Source organism: Amblyraja radiata, chromosome 9 (assembly GCF_010909765.2).
Source record: "Amblyraja radiata isolate CabotCenter1 chromosome 9, sAmbRad1.1.pri, whole genome shotgun sequence".
In the NCBI taxonomy this organism is placed as follows: Eukaryota; Metazoa; Chordata; class Chondrichthyes; order Rajiformes; family Rajidae; genus Amblyraja; species Amblyraja radiata.
In genome coordinates, this window is record NC_045964.1 from 31,713,257 (window position 1) to 31,731,530 (window position 18,274).

At 42.6% G+C, this 18,274-nt stretch overlaps 1 protein-coding gene across 2 annotated transcripts in view; it reads left to right on the forward strand.

The window, feature by feature from the left end:
• The window catches only part of scfd1 (sec1 family domain containing 1), a 128,568-nt gene that overhangs the window by 82,845 nt on the left and 27,449 nt on the right, over window positions 1-18,274 (forward strand). For both annotated transcript variants that reach the window (XM_033026988.1, XM_033026989.1), the window contains 2 exons: window positions 1,083-1,158; window positions 18,059-18,112. In XM_033026988.1, the coding sequence (XP_032882879.1) occupies window positions 1,083-1,158; window positions 18,059-18,112 (130 nt within the window). The remainder of the gene's footprint in view (window positions 1-1,082; window positions 1,159-18,058; window positions 18,113-18,274) is intronic.

Here is an 18,274-nt window from a genome sequence, read left to right on the forward strand (position 1 = left end):
AGCAAGACCAAGCATTGACTATGCGACTGTATCTTTGAACACTTGCGCTCGTTCTGCCAAGGCGTACTGGATCTCCTGATTGCTAACCATTTTAACTCCGCCACCCCTCCATTCCTGTATCGACCTTTCCATCCTAGGCCTCCTCCATCCTAGGCGTCCTCCATTGCTAGAGCTTCGATAAGTAAAGAGTGATTTAGAAAACCACTGATATACTAAATGATAAAAGCTTGTCACTGTTTCTCAGTATATGTGACAATAATAAATTAAAACCAATACTGTGGAATCAAATGAAATTTGCTGGGAGCGTCTGATGAGACTTGTGCTTAAGTCCTGGATCATTAGTTGATGACGTCTAACATGGTGAGATGGAGTATTAATCCAATTTTGCAACTGCAAAGAAACAGCGCCAGTTATACATTTTTAATCTCCAGAAAATGTGTTCGCTAGGAAAACCTGCATTTAAGTAGCACCTTGTACTCATGGTTGTAGTGTACTGTTAGTGTACCGTCATGTTCTGTAGCTACTTAGAATCTTGTGCAGTTAAAAATACAAATAAAAAGATTGTTTCAGTATTTGGTTTGTTGTAACAGAGAATACAACTTTGCATAAAACGAACAACAAACTAATTGATATTAATGAAAGTCTATTTTATGATTTGATGTTCAATTAGCTGTGAAGTGTTATTACTTTCAAAAGGCCGCTGCAGTATGCTTGATTCGCTATGTTGTGGCTGCTTTTCATAATGTAAGCAGCAACAATAAAGTGACTGGAACATTTGTACAGCTGCTATAAAGAGAAGCCTGTAGCTGTCTAATTGAAAACAGCGCCTGTGTTATAACAAATCTTTTGTTTCGTGCTGATGTTGCAAGCAATGATACTAAGAAATTTCAGAATTTTCTAAACAGACTAAATTTGTACCAGAAACATTTGTAAATATGGAAGATCTCAATGTACTGCTTTGTTTTGAGGGGAAAAAACCTGCTAATAACAAAATGTACATGGTAGTCTTGGTAGTTTATAAAGGTTTTTCGGGGCAAATTGAAGATTAAAAAAAAACTATAATGCTTATTTCCTACTTTCAGCTTGCTCTCACGTGTCATGAATACTGGATCACAGTTTGTGATGGAGGGAGTTAAGAATTTTGTACTGAAACAGCAAGTGAGTACATTTATTTTGTTATTTCAAGTGCGAAGGTTTAATTGTGGAATCAAAGTAATATTAAGGCACAAAATAATTAATCCAGACATATTCATATTTACAGTCCGCTTACACCCAGCGTTGGAGTGTTAGAATCTTGTTGCATGTGCAACTTTTACTAGAAAAAAAACTACATTTAACTGTCCCCTATCGATAAAAATGTTAATTTCAGCTAATAATGTCACAAAGCTGTCTTCATCTGCCTGAGTAGTGCTGCAAGGTAATATCTGAATGTTATATTATATCCGTTACCTCCTGTGCACAATAGCTGCAATGTGTCCTATCTGATGGACATGTAGTAGCATCCCTTGTGTACTTTCCAAATGGCTCTAAATTCCAAAACTTCTGTGATCAAGGGCAAGAACACTACAAGTTTCCATCTAAAAACATACTTTCATGACTGCCAAGCTAATCTGATCAATCTTTTATTTTTCCTATTATATATTTTCATTGGAGTGTAATCACAACAAAATTACATGTATATTGTTTCTTGCCAATCTAATGCAGCATAAAGGTTCAGTTGTTGCGACTGTGGAAGTTTTGTTGCTTTGACATAAGCATTTGAAATGAGTGGATGAGTCAGGAGGGTTTATTTTCATTCAATTTGACCTATATGGAAATGCTAAAAGTGCTATTCCATAACAATGCATTTTTTTGAAAACCTTGCCACAAACCATGTTGTTCAGATGGAGATACAAGGAACTGCAGATGCTGGATTCTTGAGCAAAACACAGTGCTGAAGTATATCAGCGAGTCAGGGTCAGGCAGCAGCATCCGTGGAGGTAATGGACAGGCAACATTTTGAGTCTGGATCTTTCTTCAGACTGTTTGTAACGGGTGAGAAAAAGAAGTGTGGGGGTGGTTATCTGACACCCTTTTGTCTCCTTTTCATCTCTAGCCTTAGTCACTTACTCCTCTCATCTGCCTATCATACGCCCTTCACCTGTATCCATCCTATCACTTGATAGGCTTTGTCCCGGTCCCTACATCTCTTTTGCAGCTTTCTCCACCGCTTCTGCAATCAGTCTGAAGAAGGGTCCCGACCCGAAATGTCACCTATCCACATTTTCCAGAGGTACCGCTTGACCCACTGAGTTACTCTAGCACTTTGTGTTTGGTGCATCTTGTTCAGATATTACCTTGCAACACTGTTGACACAGATGAATAAACCTTTGTGGCATTGTGAGCTGAAGTGAATTGTTTTCATGGATCAGCACCAGTTACATTTTTCATGTACAACCTGCAGATACAATAAAACTCCAACACTCTAAAGCTGAATGTGAGACCATACAAGTGTTCCTATATTGACTAGTGACAGTGCAAATGTAGCACTGCAGTATAACCCATACTCTGCTTTCTTGACATAACAAGGAATTGAAGCACCCTGTTCCAATCAGCTGAATTGCCTTCTCTGGGTTAGCACCAGCTCAGTGTAAGTACTTCTACTTAAGGACCACCTGATGCTCTTCCAAAGGACAGGATTTTGCTGCAATGAGCTTGTGCTGGCCTCTGTGCATTACTCATGACTGCATTTGCCATTTTTGTTCTGGGCTTCAGTTGTACTTGGGTCTGCTGTGGCTGACCCATGAGGCAACATCGGTTGCAAGAGGCAGTAAGGCGATTGTGATGCCTTTGGATAGATCAGAACCATAAATCTATGTGAAGATGGACACAAAATGATGGAGAGACTTAGCAGGTCAGGCAGCATCTCTGGAGAAAACGAATAGGTGATGTTTTGAGTCAGGCTCCTTCTTCAGACAGAGTCAGGCAAGAGGGAAACTAGAGGTATGAAAAGATACAGAACAAATTGGGGCCGGGACCGATAACTTAGGAAAGGTGGAGCCCACAATGGTGCATTGTTGGCTGTAGGTGATAATGAAGGAATATGAACAGTGAAACTAGCAAGACGACTTGGGTGGGGGAGGGTGGGGAGACGGAATACAAGGGTTACTTGAAAGTGCAGGCTCGGCGATCGTTTCACTGAACACCTTCGCTCAGTCCCTCTTAACCTACCTGTTCTCCCGGTGGCTCAGCACTTCAACTCCCCCTCCCATTCCCAATCTGATCTTTCTGTCCTGGGCCTCCTCCATTGTCAGAGTGAGGCCTAGCACAAATTGGAGGAACAGCACCTCATATTTCGCTTGGGTAGTTTACATCCCAGTGGTATGAACATTGACTTCTCTAACTTTAGATAGCCCTTACTTTCTCTCTCCATCCCCTTCCCCGTTCACCCACTAGTCTTACTGTCTCCGCCTACATTCTATCTTTGTCCTGTCCCCTCCCCTGACATCAGTCCGAAGAAGGATCTCGTGCCGAAACGTCGCCCATTCCTTCTTTCCAGAGATGCTGCCTCACACGCTGAGTTACTCCAACATTTGGTGGCTACCTTCAATATACCATGAGAAATATGAGGTGCTGTTCCTCTAAATCTCTGTGTGGCCTCTTCTATCTGATCTCTGAAAGATATTAAAAGAATGTTATTTTGAAAAAATACTTAAATAGCTTGAACGGTTAGAAAATTAAAATGAAAGATCTGTTAATAGAGCGTTTATTTACAGTTACCTTTTCAATAAAATGAATGTGGCTTTACTTTTATACCTTGGTGTAAAACTGATGAGCTGGGTATAAAGTTCAACTAGCATTTGACAAGGTTCCTCATGGCAAGCTGCTCAAGAAGGACGGATCACATGAAATCCAAGGAGAAATAGCTGAATGGATAGAAAATTGGCTTAATGGAAAGGTGGTGGTGGCAGCCTGTTCTTCGGACTGGAGGCCTGTGACTAGTGGTATGCATCTGGGTTCGGTTCTTGGCCCATTACCGTTTGTCACCTATATTCATTATTTGGATGAGAAGATGGTAAGATTAGCAAGTTTGTAGATGGCACTAAAGTGGGTGGTGGTGTAGATAGTGAAGATGGTTGTCAAAAATTGCAGCGGGATCTTCATCGGTTGGGCAGGTGGGCTGAGGAATGGTTCTTCTTCTTGCGTATGGCGTGCACAGTCAAGTTGTAGATCAAGGGTAGACATCCAGGCCAGGAATGGTTGATGGAATTTAATGCAGAGAAATGTGTGCTGTTACAGAGATGTACAAATTCATGAGAGGAATAGATCATGTAAATGCACAGTCTTTTGCCCAGAGTAGAGGATTTGAGAACCAGATGACATAGATTTAAGGTGAGGGGGGAAAGATTTAATAGGAACCTGAGGGGTAACTTTTTTGCACGAAAAGTTGTGTATACGGAACGAGCTGCCAGTGGAGCTGGTTGAGGTAAACATTTAAAAAACATTTAGACAGGTACATGGATAGGAACGTTTTAGAGGGATATGGGCCAAATGCAGGAAGGTGGGACAAATGTAGACAGGGCACATTGGTCGGCGTTGGGCTGAAGGGCCTGTTTAAATGCTTATGACTCAATGACTCTTAAACCCTCAGCTCAGTATGGTCATACTCCACCTCTGGACACAGTGCAGAGTTCAGCAGCAGTGTGGAAGCATCTCAAATCCCTCTTATCTCTAGCTTATACTTGGCAATGCAGAATCTTGGAAGTTAGGAATGAACTGACCAGTAAGGAGGAAATCATCAGCATGCTGGCCGGAAGGGAAAGTATGCTTTGGCCCAATATGATCTCAAGTTGTCCAAGCTCTTGGGGACTGTTACAATTGCCTATTGTCAAATCACGGAGAAGTGTTTGACTCTGTGCCCAAGACTTTATTAGCACTGTACATCGAGTGCTTTATGCACTGCATTTTCTAAAGTGCCGGAATTTTGTGCCAACAGAACTACCATACATTTGTAGTTATTTCTGAATTTTCACAGTGTTAAATTCGCAGATGCTTCGTGTTAGCCTGTTTCCAGCAAGTAATACTTTACATATATTCAGTAAAAAAAAACAAATTGCTGGAAGAACTGAGCTTATTGAGCAGCATCTGTGGACGGAAATGGACAGATAATGTTTGAGTTAGGACCCATTTTCAGAATCACATATTTATTAATTATACGAGGATGACTGTCAATAACCTGCCCTACCCAATAGCACTTTACACCCAGTAAAAAACAAGGATCTGCAGATGCTGGTATACAAAAGATACGCAAAGGGCTGGAGTAAATCAGCGGGTCAGACGGCATCTCTGAAGAGCATAGACAGGTGACGTTTCGAGTGCGGACCCTTCGGACGTAGTTTTTGAAGCACTGCTGACTGGATAGCACGTAACAAAAAAAGCTTTTCACTGTGACAATAAACTAAACTAACTCCTTTTGGATTACAAACCTGCCCTTGGAGAATAAAAACAGAAAGGCTGTAAATACTCAGTAGAATCAACCTACTGATTCCTACAGCTATCTAGACTACACTTCTTCCCACCCTGCCTCCTGCAAAGACTATCCCCTGCTCCCAATTCTTCCGTCTACGCTGCATCTGAACCAAGATGAGGTATTCCTAACCAGGACATCTGAGATGTCCTCATCCTTTAAGGAATGGCGGTTCCCCTCTCTATTACTTGTGTTTCCTGGGTACCCAGCAGCTCCGCTCTTGCTCTCCCTCCCCCAGTCGCAACAGGGACAGAGTCTTTACATTTCATCCCATCAGCACACAATCCTCTGACATTTTCACAATCTCCAAAGGGATCCCACCACTAGTCACATCTTCTCGTCTCCACCCTTTTCCGCAGAGTCAGTTCCCTCCGCAACTCCCTGGTCCACTAATCCTTTCCCACCCAAAACATCCCCTCGCGAGGTACTTTCCCCTGCAGCCGCAGGAGATGCGACACCTGTCCCTATACCTCCTCCCTCCAGGCACCCCAACAGTCCTTTCAGATGAGGCAGAGCTTCACTTGCACCTCATCTACTGTATCCGGGTTCTCAGTGTGGACTCCCATATATCGGGGAGTCCAAGGTGATTGTTTCGCTTAACACCTATGCTCAGTCCACCTTGGCTTCTGTGATCACCCGGTTACCAAACATTTCAACTCCCCTTCCCATCCCCAAACCAACCTTCTATCCCGAACCCCTCAACTGTCAGAGTGAGGCCACACGCAAATTGGAAGAACAGCACCTCACATTATGCTTGAGCAACTTACCTTAGCGGTATGAATATTGAATTCTCTAATTTGAAGTAACCCTTGCATTCCCTCTCTCTCCAGCCCTCCCCCACTCTAGGCATCCTACTAGTTTTACTGTTTGTATCCCCTCGTTATCAACTCCATGGCCAACAATGGACCATTGTGGACTCTTTGGTCATCAGTGCCGGCTCTGATCTGTTTTGTACATTTCCATGTCTCTAGTTTCCCTCTCCCCTGACTCAGTCTGTGACGTTACCTATTTTGTTTCTCCAGAGATGCTGCCTACTGAGTTACTACAGCATTTTGTGTCTATCTTCGGTGTAAACCAGCAATTGTAGTTTTAGTGTAGGAGTTAGGATCTCTCACTATAACTGTCCAAGTCATGGGTGAGACTGCACATGGAGTACTGTGCGGTTCCAGTTGCCCAGCTTCATCTTGCGTTTATAACTGTTTACTGAACTATAGCAGGACATGAGCCAAACGTTGTCAAAGGGGAATGGGTTAGTTGGGGCATCTTAGGCAGAAGGTCCTGTTTCCGTGCTATATGACTGAGTCTATTTGATCCAGCCTTACCGAGACAGCTAAACTGACAAAGTTGAGAAGGTCATATTCCAACTGAAAAATGACAAAGAATATCCCTGTTGAAATCCTGAAACTTAGTGGTAAAGCGCTACATTCACAAATTGCCAGCCTCATCACCCACATCTAGGAAGAGGAGAAAATATTCAAGCGTGTTGTGACTTTGAGTAAGTCACTGGCGACTGAAGCAAGTCGATATGAAAGGTCTTTATTCATCACAAGCAGGCTTTCTGGTGAATCCGTTTCTCTTTTGGCACTTGAGTGCAGTCATATTTTTATACTTTTTAAACACAAAGACACAATAAACGATTGACTATAGTTTGGATGTCTATGAAAACCTACTTTAACATTTTGAGTGTAGAAGGAAACTTTGCAGCATTACATATTTGCAATGGGAGCACAGCTCAACGAGTAGAACCCTTGGGAGTCTTCAAATACGGATCTGAGGGGTTCTGAACATGGAAGACCAAAATATATTGACTTTAGTTACAGTATTGAGGGATGGCTCCTTGGGTATGTAGAGACAGAATGTTAAGTTGCAAAGCAGATATGTCCTGACTGTGTATTAAGTGACAGAGATATGTCTTTAACAAAGTGCGAAAATAGGAAATGGCCTCAATGATTTCTCCATGATTAAAAAAAAACATGGGCCGATTAACATGAATATTCATTTATTGTCTACCCTTGCATGGTTACCATGCTATCAAATCAATGTCCCTGACCCAGTACTAGACACAGAGTGCTGGAGTAGATCAGTGGGTCACGCAACATCTCTGGAGATAAGGAGTAGGTGACGTTTCGGGTTGGCACCCTTCTACCCCTTTTCTACAGAGATGCTGCCTGACCCATTGAGTTACTCCAGCCTTTTGTGTCTATACTTGGTGTAAACCAACATCTCCAGTTCCTTCTTCCCACACCCAGTGCCTGGTTTTGATGGCCTTAAATAATCAGTGGAAGTTAACTGCGTGGGTTTTCTCCGGGTGCTCCAGTTTCCTCCTGGATTCCCAAGATGTGCATGTTTGTAGGTTAATTGGCTTCTGTAAATTGCCCTTTGTATGTAGGATAAAACTAGTGTATGGATGATCGCTGGATGGTGCTGACTCAGTGGGCCGAAGAGCCTGTATCTAAACTAAACTGAGATGCTATAATCATAACTATATTTAAGGCAGGAGACAAGTTCATTAAATACAGATGGGTCTCCCAGCTGTCCACCACAGTGAGAGTAATTACCGTCTCTTCCTCATCCACGTTCTCCAAGTGGCCAAAGAGGTATTCATCCAATCCCAGAACACTTATAAGTACAGCACGGGAACAGGCCCGAACACGATGCCAAGGTAAACTGCCTACACATGATCCATAACCCTCCATTCCCTCCATATACATGTGCCGATCTAAAAGCCTCTTAACTGCCACTATTGTATTTGCCTCCACCAGTGCCACTGACACACTCCAGGCACTCATCACCCTCTGAGTTTAAAAATCTTGCCCCTCATATCTCCTTTATACTTTGCCCTTTCACCTTAAAGCTATGCCCCCTAGAATTTGAAATTTCCACCCTGGGGGAAAAAGTTCTGACTGTTTACCTTATCTCATCTATATATTACTAAACTCTCTGTTTGTTTGTATGCGTGCAGAACACTGCCAAAACGGTACATGATAGTGCTACAATATTTGCCCCACCTTACTCACCATTGGCCTGGGATGTAAATGAAACAAGTTTTTTTCGGATTGATGTTATATTTTACAGGTTATTGACATCTTAAACTTTACAAAAATCACTTATTCAAACCACTTTTCCACTTGCTCTGCCCATCAGCCGCGTTCGACGTCACAATGATGTCACAATGGGATCCCGAATCACATTTACATAAAAAATCGTGATTTAAAAAAAAAAATCAATTTTAATCAAATTCCGTTTTCATTAATAGCTAACATTGTGTTTAGGTTGTCAAAGGAAAAAAACATGATTTTCATGAAGAATTCCATTAAAAAAATAATGTGATATGGGGGAGGTGAGGAGTGGGGGAGCAGAGTGATAGAGTGAGAGGAGGGGATTAGGGAGGGAGAGGGAGGGGAAACTGGGTGAGGTGAGGAGGCAGAGTGGGGTGGGAGTGGAGGATAGAGCAGTGGGGAAGGAGTGGAATAGTGGGGTGAGGAATGGAGGAGCAGGGAGAGGAGGGGGGCAGTGAGGGGAGCGGGGTTATGGAGGGAGGGAGGGAGTGACTGAGGGGGAGATGGGGGAGGGGAGGAGGAGAGGGGAAAGAAGAGGGAGGGTGAAGAGGAGGGGAGGGAATGCTCGGGGATGAAGGGGAATGGAGGATAGGGATAGGAAGATGGATGGCGAGGTAATGGAGGAGGGGAGGAGAGGAGGGAGGGGAAGGGGAGGAAGCAGAGGAGGGTTGGTGGGGAGAGGGAAGATAATGGAGGAGGAGAATAGGGGACTGAAGAGGGAGAGTGAGATGCGTTCACATTGATCTTATATTTCACAGGTTATTGCCATTTTGAACTTTAAAAACGTCGCAGTGGCGCTCCCACTTGCCTGCGCAGTTGTGGGAGGGTTGCCGTCACTCGCGTCACAACAGGGATCGCTGGGGTCACAACGGGAACCCATCAGCCGCGCCTGCGTAGTGGGGGCTATGGGTCAGTGTTGGAATATTGCCTTGGGGCATGGGCCCAACGGGTCCGCACCTGGTCTAGTAGTTTTCTGTACTTCTACAGGTCCCTCATCATCCTCCGGCATTCAAAAGATAACTATCCAAGTCTGACCACCTCCATTTATAGCTAATCCCTTCTAATCCAGGCAACATTCTGGTAAACCTCCTCTGCATTCTCTCCAAAGCTCCACATCCTTCCTGCAACTGAAGGTTCTGACCAGAACTGCAAGCAACACTCCAAATGCAATCTAAACAAGGTCCTATAATACGGCAACATTGCTTCTTGACTTATACTCAGTGCCCCGACCGATGAAGGCAAGCATACCATACGCCTTCTTTAACACATGATCTACTTGTATTGCCACTTTCAGGGAGCAGTGGGAATTGTCAAGCATTTAGGGTGGTCAGTTGCCACAACTACCTGTTAAATGTGTACTGCTTTAGGTGTACAAACAGCATCTTCGTTAATTTGAATGTAGATGAAGACCTGCGAGGGGCAAAGGTAAATCTTAGCCCTTTTAATTTTTATTTTACGAAGGATCCTTAAATGTTTCTTTTTCTAGAACTTGAATGAAGTTTTACTTTTTTATTGTGTCATGTTTTTGAGTGTATCCATATGTCAGACATGCAGAAAGCTTCCAGATTTTTGAATTGATAACAGCCAGCAAATCCAGGAAGTGTAAGCTTTTTCCAACTGTTCCATGAATGGGGCTTTTTCCTGCTTTTCTACATGACAGTGTTTTTATGTACAGGATCCCGTTGTTCTTGCAAGACGTGACAGATGAGTATTGGGATGGCTTCAGTCGGACATTTCCTCAAATGGGTCCACAAAACAAATATGTTTGAATCTAGTCCATGGCAAATGCAAATTGCTAGCTGCTAACAGGATATTCTGGTCCATTGAGGGAGTATTACTTATCAAACCAAGTTAATGAACAGTTATACAATAAATGAAAACATTTACACTCTGCCTGGCTGAATTTGAAAGGATAAAACAAAATTGGATTTCCACTTTTTGGTTACTGTTACTGTTATTTGCGTCCAAATGCTTTATAACACAAATACATTGTTTTGTTCCAAAGCTGTCATTTTATTCATTTGTAGAGGTCTAGAGTTTAGAGATACAGCGTGGAAACTGGCCTTTCGGCCCACTGAGTCAACGCCAGCCATCGATTACCCGTATACATTAATTCTATGTTATCCCACTTTCGCAAGCACTCCCTACACACTAGAGGCAATTTTACAGAAGCCAATTAACCTACAAACGTCTTTGCGATGTAGGAGAAAACCGGAACACCTGGCGGAAACCCTCGCGGTCACGGGAAGAATGTGCAAATTATACAGCTGAGATCAGGATCGAACCTGGGTCTCTGGCGCTGTGAGGCAATAGCTCTATCAGTTGCGCCACTGTGCTGCAATATATTAATGGTGTTAAATACCCTTGTAAACCATATGTCATTGCTTGCAAATCCATTTAATCATTACAATATATAAAATATTCCACTGGTAGTGTACTAGATTGTTCACATCTGTGGAAATATGATGGTATCTGTATCTGACTGTTGGACGAAGTTCACAGGAATTAAGAACAGAAGTATTTTAATGTTTTTATTTAATGCCTATCTCTGCTTTCTATCTCTATTTTCTCAACTATCTGCCTTGCGCACCCGAGTTCCTCTTAAACAAGAAACTTGGCTCCTACTCCATTGTCTCTCCTTCCCAGAAACAAGAGACCACCTAACTAGATATCATGTTAATTTATGGTTAAAACAATTCATGTTTCTCAGTTACTGTCCCCTTCAAATCCTTTCATTATGTCATTGCTACTTTTCCTTCTATCTCACCTCTTGTCCTCGCTGAGTTTGTAATGCGCATGTGACCAGCCTCCTGCTGTCTTGCATCTATCCTCATTAATTTGCTGATCATCCAACTTTTCTTCCTGGCCCCCAGTTATAGCTAAAGTTATAGAAGACTGAAACCTGAAACAAAAATGGCAGATACTGAAAACCTGAAATAGCAGTAAATGCTGGAAATACTCAGCAGTTCAGATAGCATATGTGGTTACAGAAACTGGATAATGTTTCAGGTCACAGGCATAGAGTCATACAGCGTGGAAACAGACCTTTCGGCCCAACGTGCCCACGGACGAACATGCCCCATCTACACTAGTCCCACCAGCCTGCGTTTCGCCCATATCCTTTCTAAACCTATCCTATCCGCGCACCTGTCTAAATCTTCTGATTACCTTTCATCAGAACCAATTGATGCCCCCCCTACTCCAATCAGTCTGAAGAAGATTGCAAACTCAAACTCGAAATGTAATTTCATGTTTCCCTCCACAGATGCTGCCTGACTCACTGAGTTGCTCCAGCACTTTGTGATTTGGCCTGGCACACACAGCTGTTTACGGAAAATTAGTTCCACTTTTCTACTGCCCTTTCTGGGTAAACGTATTCTCCACCATCAATCCTGTAAAGTTTGAGTCTAATTATGTATTGTATGCCTACGTTCTCTGACTAGTGGGAATAATTTCTCTAACAACCTATTGCTTCCCCTCAAAATCTTTGATCAAATCTCCCCTTAATTTTTCATTGTGCTTCCTTGTTTATCTGATCTCATAACATAACCCGTGGGATTAATTTATCATCTAGCCTCCACTTATTCCACAATCTGTAGATAGTGGAATCTGTAGATAGTGCCAGAACTTTTGTGTGTGCTCCATGTATTGTTTAACCAAGGCTTCGTAGGGTTATCCAATCCTTTTATATTTTAGCCATCTAAAATCACCCACTTTGGTTACTTGTTTTAATGTTCCTCTGTTACCAGTGTAATTTTATTATTTTATCTGCACTGTTCACAATGTCACATACCTAGGTTTGTCCGTGGCACAGATGGGGAGGCACGGTGGCGCAGCGGTAGAATTGCTGCCATACAGCATTCAATCCTGACAACAGGTGCTGTCTGTATGTAGTTTGTGCATTCTCCTTGTGATCGCGTTGGGTCCCTGTCACTCATGAGGCCTGTTCCCCAAACGCAATATTCCACCAACGCAATATTCCACCACTCACCCGTAGCCCCCAACTGCGCGGCTCATTTCCCCTCATGCCCCAGCACTCCACCCCCATCCTCTTCACCCTCCCACTTCTTTCCCCTCTCCTCCTCCCCTCCCCCATCCCTCCCTCTCCTTTCCCCTACCCTCAGTCACTCCCTCCCTCCCTCCATAACTCATCCCCCCTCCCTACATCCCTCTATCCCTCAACTCCCCCTATCCCCCCACTATCCCTCCTCACCTCCTAAACTGTCCTCCCTCTATTCCCCACTCTCCCTCTATTCCCCCTCTCTCCCTCCTCACCTCTCCTTTCCCATACCGTCACTCACTCCCTCCCTCATTCCATAACTCCTCTCCCCACCCTACTCCCCTCCTCTCCCTCTATCCCCTCTTCCTCCCCCAAACTCTCTCCTCACTTTCCCCTCCCTCTCCCCCCCTAACCCCTCCTCTCCCTCAATCCCCCCACTCTCCCTCCTCACCTCCCCAGGATTTTGAGGTTGTAGATCCTCTCCCTTCTTTTGCCCCGGAGGAGCATCAGCCGTCGGCGCCCTCAGAGCCAGGCTCAGGCCTCGGGATCCCCGTCAAGGAGGCGGGCCGCGCCGGCAGGAAGGTGGGTGCCGGCAGGGAGGCAGGCCGTGGCCTGTGACTGACAGCGGAGGTTTTTAAACCTTAATAACTTTTAAAATATACCACCGATCAGAACAAAACTTGGTGCATTTGCAGCACAGGACAACGGTGAGTAAGATGGCCAAATCGTAGCGCTATCGCGTACCGATTTTTTGTGCAAATGTAAAAACAACGCAAAGCGGAAGATAACAAGATGAGAGTTTTAGTTTTATGTATAGATAGATAGAAGATGGATAGATAGATGCTTAAAGCACTAGGATAAACTCAGGCAAAAAGGATTGGATTAAACGATTATCAGTAGTGTTATGAATGGGTTTTCTTTAAATTTGGGGCATAAAACTGCATTCAATAAACTGTGCCACAGTCAACTAGCTTGGTTAGTTACAAGTCGGCAATCTATCATTTGATGTCTCATTTGCAATTGCACAGAAAGAGAAGATAAAAATATCAGATGGCCAGGAGTCAGGTCAAACCAGGATTTATATTGATTTCCTTTACAAGTTTGTCAACCAGACATGGCTGAATTAGTAACTTAAAATGATGGTGATGGAAAGAATTGCATCTCAAAAATCTTAAATCAAGCCTAAACATCCGGGAGAAATCACACTAATACAAGTTCATGGAATTGCTTTTACGCATTGTCTCTGACTACTGAATTTACTGATTGCAACCAACTGACTATTATATTGCTTAAAGCCAGCAGGCAGGCTAGTGCATTCATGGTCTGAAGAAAGGTCCCAACCTAAAACGTCACCCATCCATTTTCTCAGAAATACTACCTGAGCCGCTGAGTTACTCCAGCATTTTGTGTCCATCTTTGGTCCGCTGATGGGTTGGGGAGAAAACTATCTGATCTGCCTTTCAAACAAGGTTAGAAATTCATACCTGTACATCAGCAGTTTGTGACATAGTGCGGTTATTACTGTACAATGTTTTGAGGAAGACTGAATCGGATGGGAAAAAACCCAGAAATACCTTGGAGTAATTACAATCTAATTTGGTTGTCCATATGTCATATGTTCATTAACTTCTTATAAAGATTGCCTTTGGAATTCTAGAAACTCGGGGAAAAGGGTCCAGGCCATGGCACTGAATATCTTCTCTGAGAGGAAGTTGAGTGGGTGGTTACTTGGCAAACCACAGTACATGGTTGTGTACAAAAATGCAGCTCAAGGCTATTAGTGTAAGATATATTCTTTGGTTAGGGGTAGGGGAAATCAGATGCTGTCCTGATAAACCCCCCTCCCCCGCCATTCAAATATCTTTATAAAATCAATTACTTTCCTCATTGCATTAGTATAATATCTGGGCTGATTGCTTTTTGATAAGGAAAACATAGAGATGAAAACTGAAGGCATTCATTTCAGAAGACTGATCTGTTACTTAGTGGATTTGCCCATGAATAATGCAGGATGACTCAAATATTGAATGAATTACCGAAAAGGAATAGAATCATATGATTTCAATTAACAGCACCTGTTTATAAAAAAGAAATAATATGATATAAATGTATGAGTAATATCACATTTTGAATGCAGACATTGTCTCACTGGACTTAAAATATGCAGTCTTTTGCCAGTGCTGCTAAAACTGGAAAATTTCAGGGTAGAAACTCCTGCCAGTATAAAACCAAAGGGGCATTAAACACTGATATCTTTGTAATTTACTACAGCACTTCTTTATAATAGTTATATAAGGGAATCCATGTGAACATTTCATAGAGCAGCTTTCCTTTTTACGCATGTCTGAATTCTGAGTTTAGTGTCTTAAATATATAAGAATATTTTAATAAATGAAATCTGTAAATCTCTTAACTCGATTACTTCAATTGTTGGGACAAATGCAAATAATAGGTTTTTAGATTGTTGGCAAGCTTGAAAGTGGACAATTTTCACCTATAAAATTTTTTTTAAAAACTTTTATAATTTAGCTGGTGGCTGGTGATGAAAAGATTAATTGTGTGGTTGTGTGCACTATTGGACTTGCAGTTGAAATACCTCATGTTCATCTACAATGCACAGCAGTTGAAGTAGTTTGCTTTTATTGGTACTTAACACCATCATACTGGCTTGCAAGTAGGATCATTTTGGTGGCATTCTAAAGGGCTTTTTAGTATTTTTACATCTTTTCCAGTTAAAGCTATGTTGAACTGAGCAACTTAGCCAATATTTATTTCTTATGATGTGAGAAAGAAGAAGATTTGAAGTTGTAAGCGTATAAGACTTTTTCCATAAGCACTGCGCAATGTACTGATGGAATCTGAAAACAATTATTAGTGAGTGTAGATTTAAATGAGTATTCTTCATTATTTATCTAGATAAGAAATATTCAAGAAAACATTGGAATTTGGAAATGGGAGTAAACATTTGGATCATTGGGCCTGTTCTGTCATTTAGTTCAATGGTTCTTTATTGGCACTGTATTGGTGGTGTAATTACAGAGGAGTAAAATTAAAGTCAGTCTGGGAGGAAATAAATCTGCTTGAAAGTATTAAATATTTGAGGTAGTATATCAGGTATCGATCAAAAGAGAGTTTAGTTTATTATTATTGTCACGTGTCCTGAGGTACATTGAAAAGCTTATGTTTGTTGCCTTGCCGAGGCAGCTTGAAGTGTAGGTAGATTTAACGGAAGGGATGTTTATGTGCGTGAAAATCGGGGCTTTGTTCACAATTCTCTGCAATTTCTAGCAGTCTTGGATGGAGCTATTCCCAAACCATGCTGTTTTGCATCCTGATAAAATGCTTTCTACAGCACATCTGTAGGTTAGTGAGGGTTCTTGGGGATATGCCAAACTTCTGAAGCCTTCTAAAGAAGTAGAGGCATTGGTGTGCCTATTTGGCCATAGCTTTGATATGGCTGGTCCAGGACAAATTGCTGGTGATATTTATTCGTATGATCTTGAAGCTTTCATGCATCAATGTGTACCGCTTCGCTTCCTGAAGTCGTTCACAAGCTTTATTCTGCTGACATTGAGGGAGAGGTTTAACGTCATCAGGTGTCGCCGCGCCAGCAGTGTTTTCATTTCGACTTTTTTTGTTTTTTTAGTATGTCTGAATGTATGTGTTAATGTCTCTCGGTATGTTTTTATGTGGGGGGGAAAGGAGGAAACCGTTTCCAGTCACTTATCTCAGTGTAGATGCGACTTTTCTCCTAGTCAGATTTTCGCCCTCCCTCGCAGCCTAACAACTTGGATTGGTGCGGCCTTTCCTGGAGACCGGCCCAGAGCTTCAGCAGCAGGCGCAGCGTGGACTTTAACATCGCGGTACCAGAAGAAAGGCTCCGACCGCCAGCCTGCTGACTTTAACATCGTGATGCCGCGGTCTGCGGAGCTTCCAGCAGCAGGCATGGAGTGGATTTTACCATGACAGGGATCCCTTGCCGGGGATCGCCGGAGAAGAGCTCCGACCACTGGCTTGCCTGCGGCTTATAACATCGAGAAGCCGCGGTCTCCGTTAAGAAAGTGGCCGATTCGGGCACTCCAAGCCGCAGAGTGTGTTCCATCCGTCCGTGTTGACCTTGATCAATTTTTTTTTAATCTCATGAAATGCTGCTTATATAGCATGATTTGTATAATGAGATCATAACAAGTAAATATTATCTTGCCTTTATCTTGAGAAGCAAGTCAATAATGAATTAAAGTACTCTACAATTAACTAACATATGGAATGGAATACTTTATTGTCTCATGTGACTAGGCATAGTGAAATTCTTTGCTTGCATACCCAATGTACACATTGTAACATGTATATAATGTTTATAAATGTATATAATGTAACAGCAAGGAACTGCAGATGATGGTTTACCAAAAGAAAGACACAAAATGCTGGAGTAACTCAGCGGGTTCGATTTCAAGGTCAAGGTCTGTTTATTGTCACATGTACCAATTAAGGTACAGTGAAATACGAATTACCATGCAGCCATACTAAAAAAAAAAGCAACATCTACATAATAGTTAACATAAACATCCACCACAGTGGATTCCCCATGTTCCTCACTGTGATGGAAGGCAATAAAGTCCAATCTTCTTCCTCTTTATTCTCCCGCGGTCGAGGCAGTAGAACCATCCGCAGTCAGCGCGATCGAAGCTCCCGCAGCCGGCGATCAAAGCCTCTGCGTCGAGGCGATCAATGATCCCGCGTCGGGGTGGTTGAAGTTCCTACGGCTTGGAGTCCTCGATGTCGGACTCTGAACAGAGACTGCGAGCTCCACAATGTTAAAGTCCACAGGCTTCCACTGTAGAGCTCAGAGGTCGATCCCTGGCAAAGGGATCTCGGGCTCCGTGATGTTAAATCCGCAGGCACCCGTGGTGGAGCTCTCACAGTCGGTCTCCAGCAAAGGCCGCCTACTCCTCGATGTTAGGCCGCAGTGTGGATGGAGATGTGATACGGAAAAAAATTGCATCTCCATAGAAGGTAAGAGATTAGAAAAAGCTTCCTCCAACCCCCCCCCACTCCCCACATAAAACAAGCTAGAGAACACTAAAAACATACATTTAACACATACAAGCAAATAAGAAAAGAAGGGAGGGCTAGACAAGCAACATTCGGTGGATAGGTAGCATCTTTGGAGAATATGGGAAAGTGATGTTTCGAGTCTGAAGAAGCCTGACCTGAAATATCATTTATTCATGTGCTCCAGAAACGCTGCCTGACCCGCTGAGTTACTCCAGCATTTTGAGCCTTTCTTACTCTACAATGACATGGAATGATATGTATATAGAACAATTACAATGTGATTCTTATCAGTTCCTATATTTTAATGTTGAAATATTATGCTTCAAGAATAAATGCCAGACTGTATATAATCTTTATCAAAGAGCCTTAATGAACATGGGTTTTTCACAGACATTCTCCATGGCTAATAATTGATAAAATTCTTATCTCCATTTTCAGAATCTACCAGTGACTCGTATCTTGGACAACCTAATAGAGATGAAATCAAATCCCGTGAGTAAATATCGCGATTTAGCCTTGTTCAAAAATGCAAGGTAAAATAACACAAATATCTGTACTTATCAAAAATCATTGGCATTTAACTTCTCAATTTGTTGCACCGCTTTTCCAGATTACTTAATCTGTACAATTTCACAAGGGTGTTCCTTGTTTCTA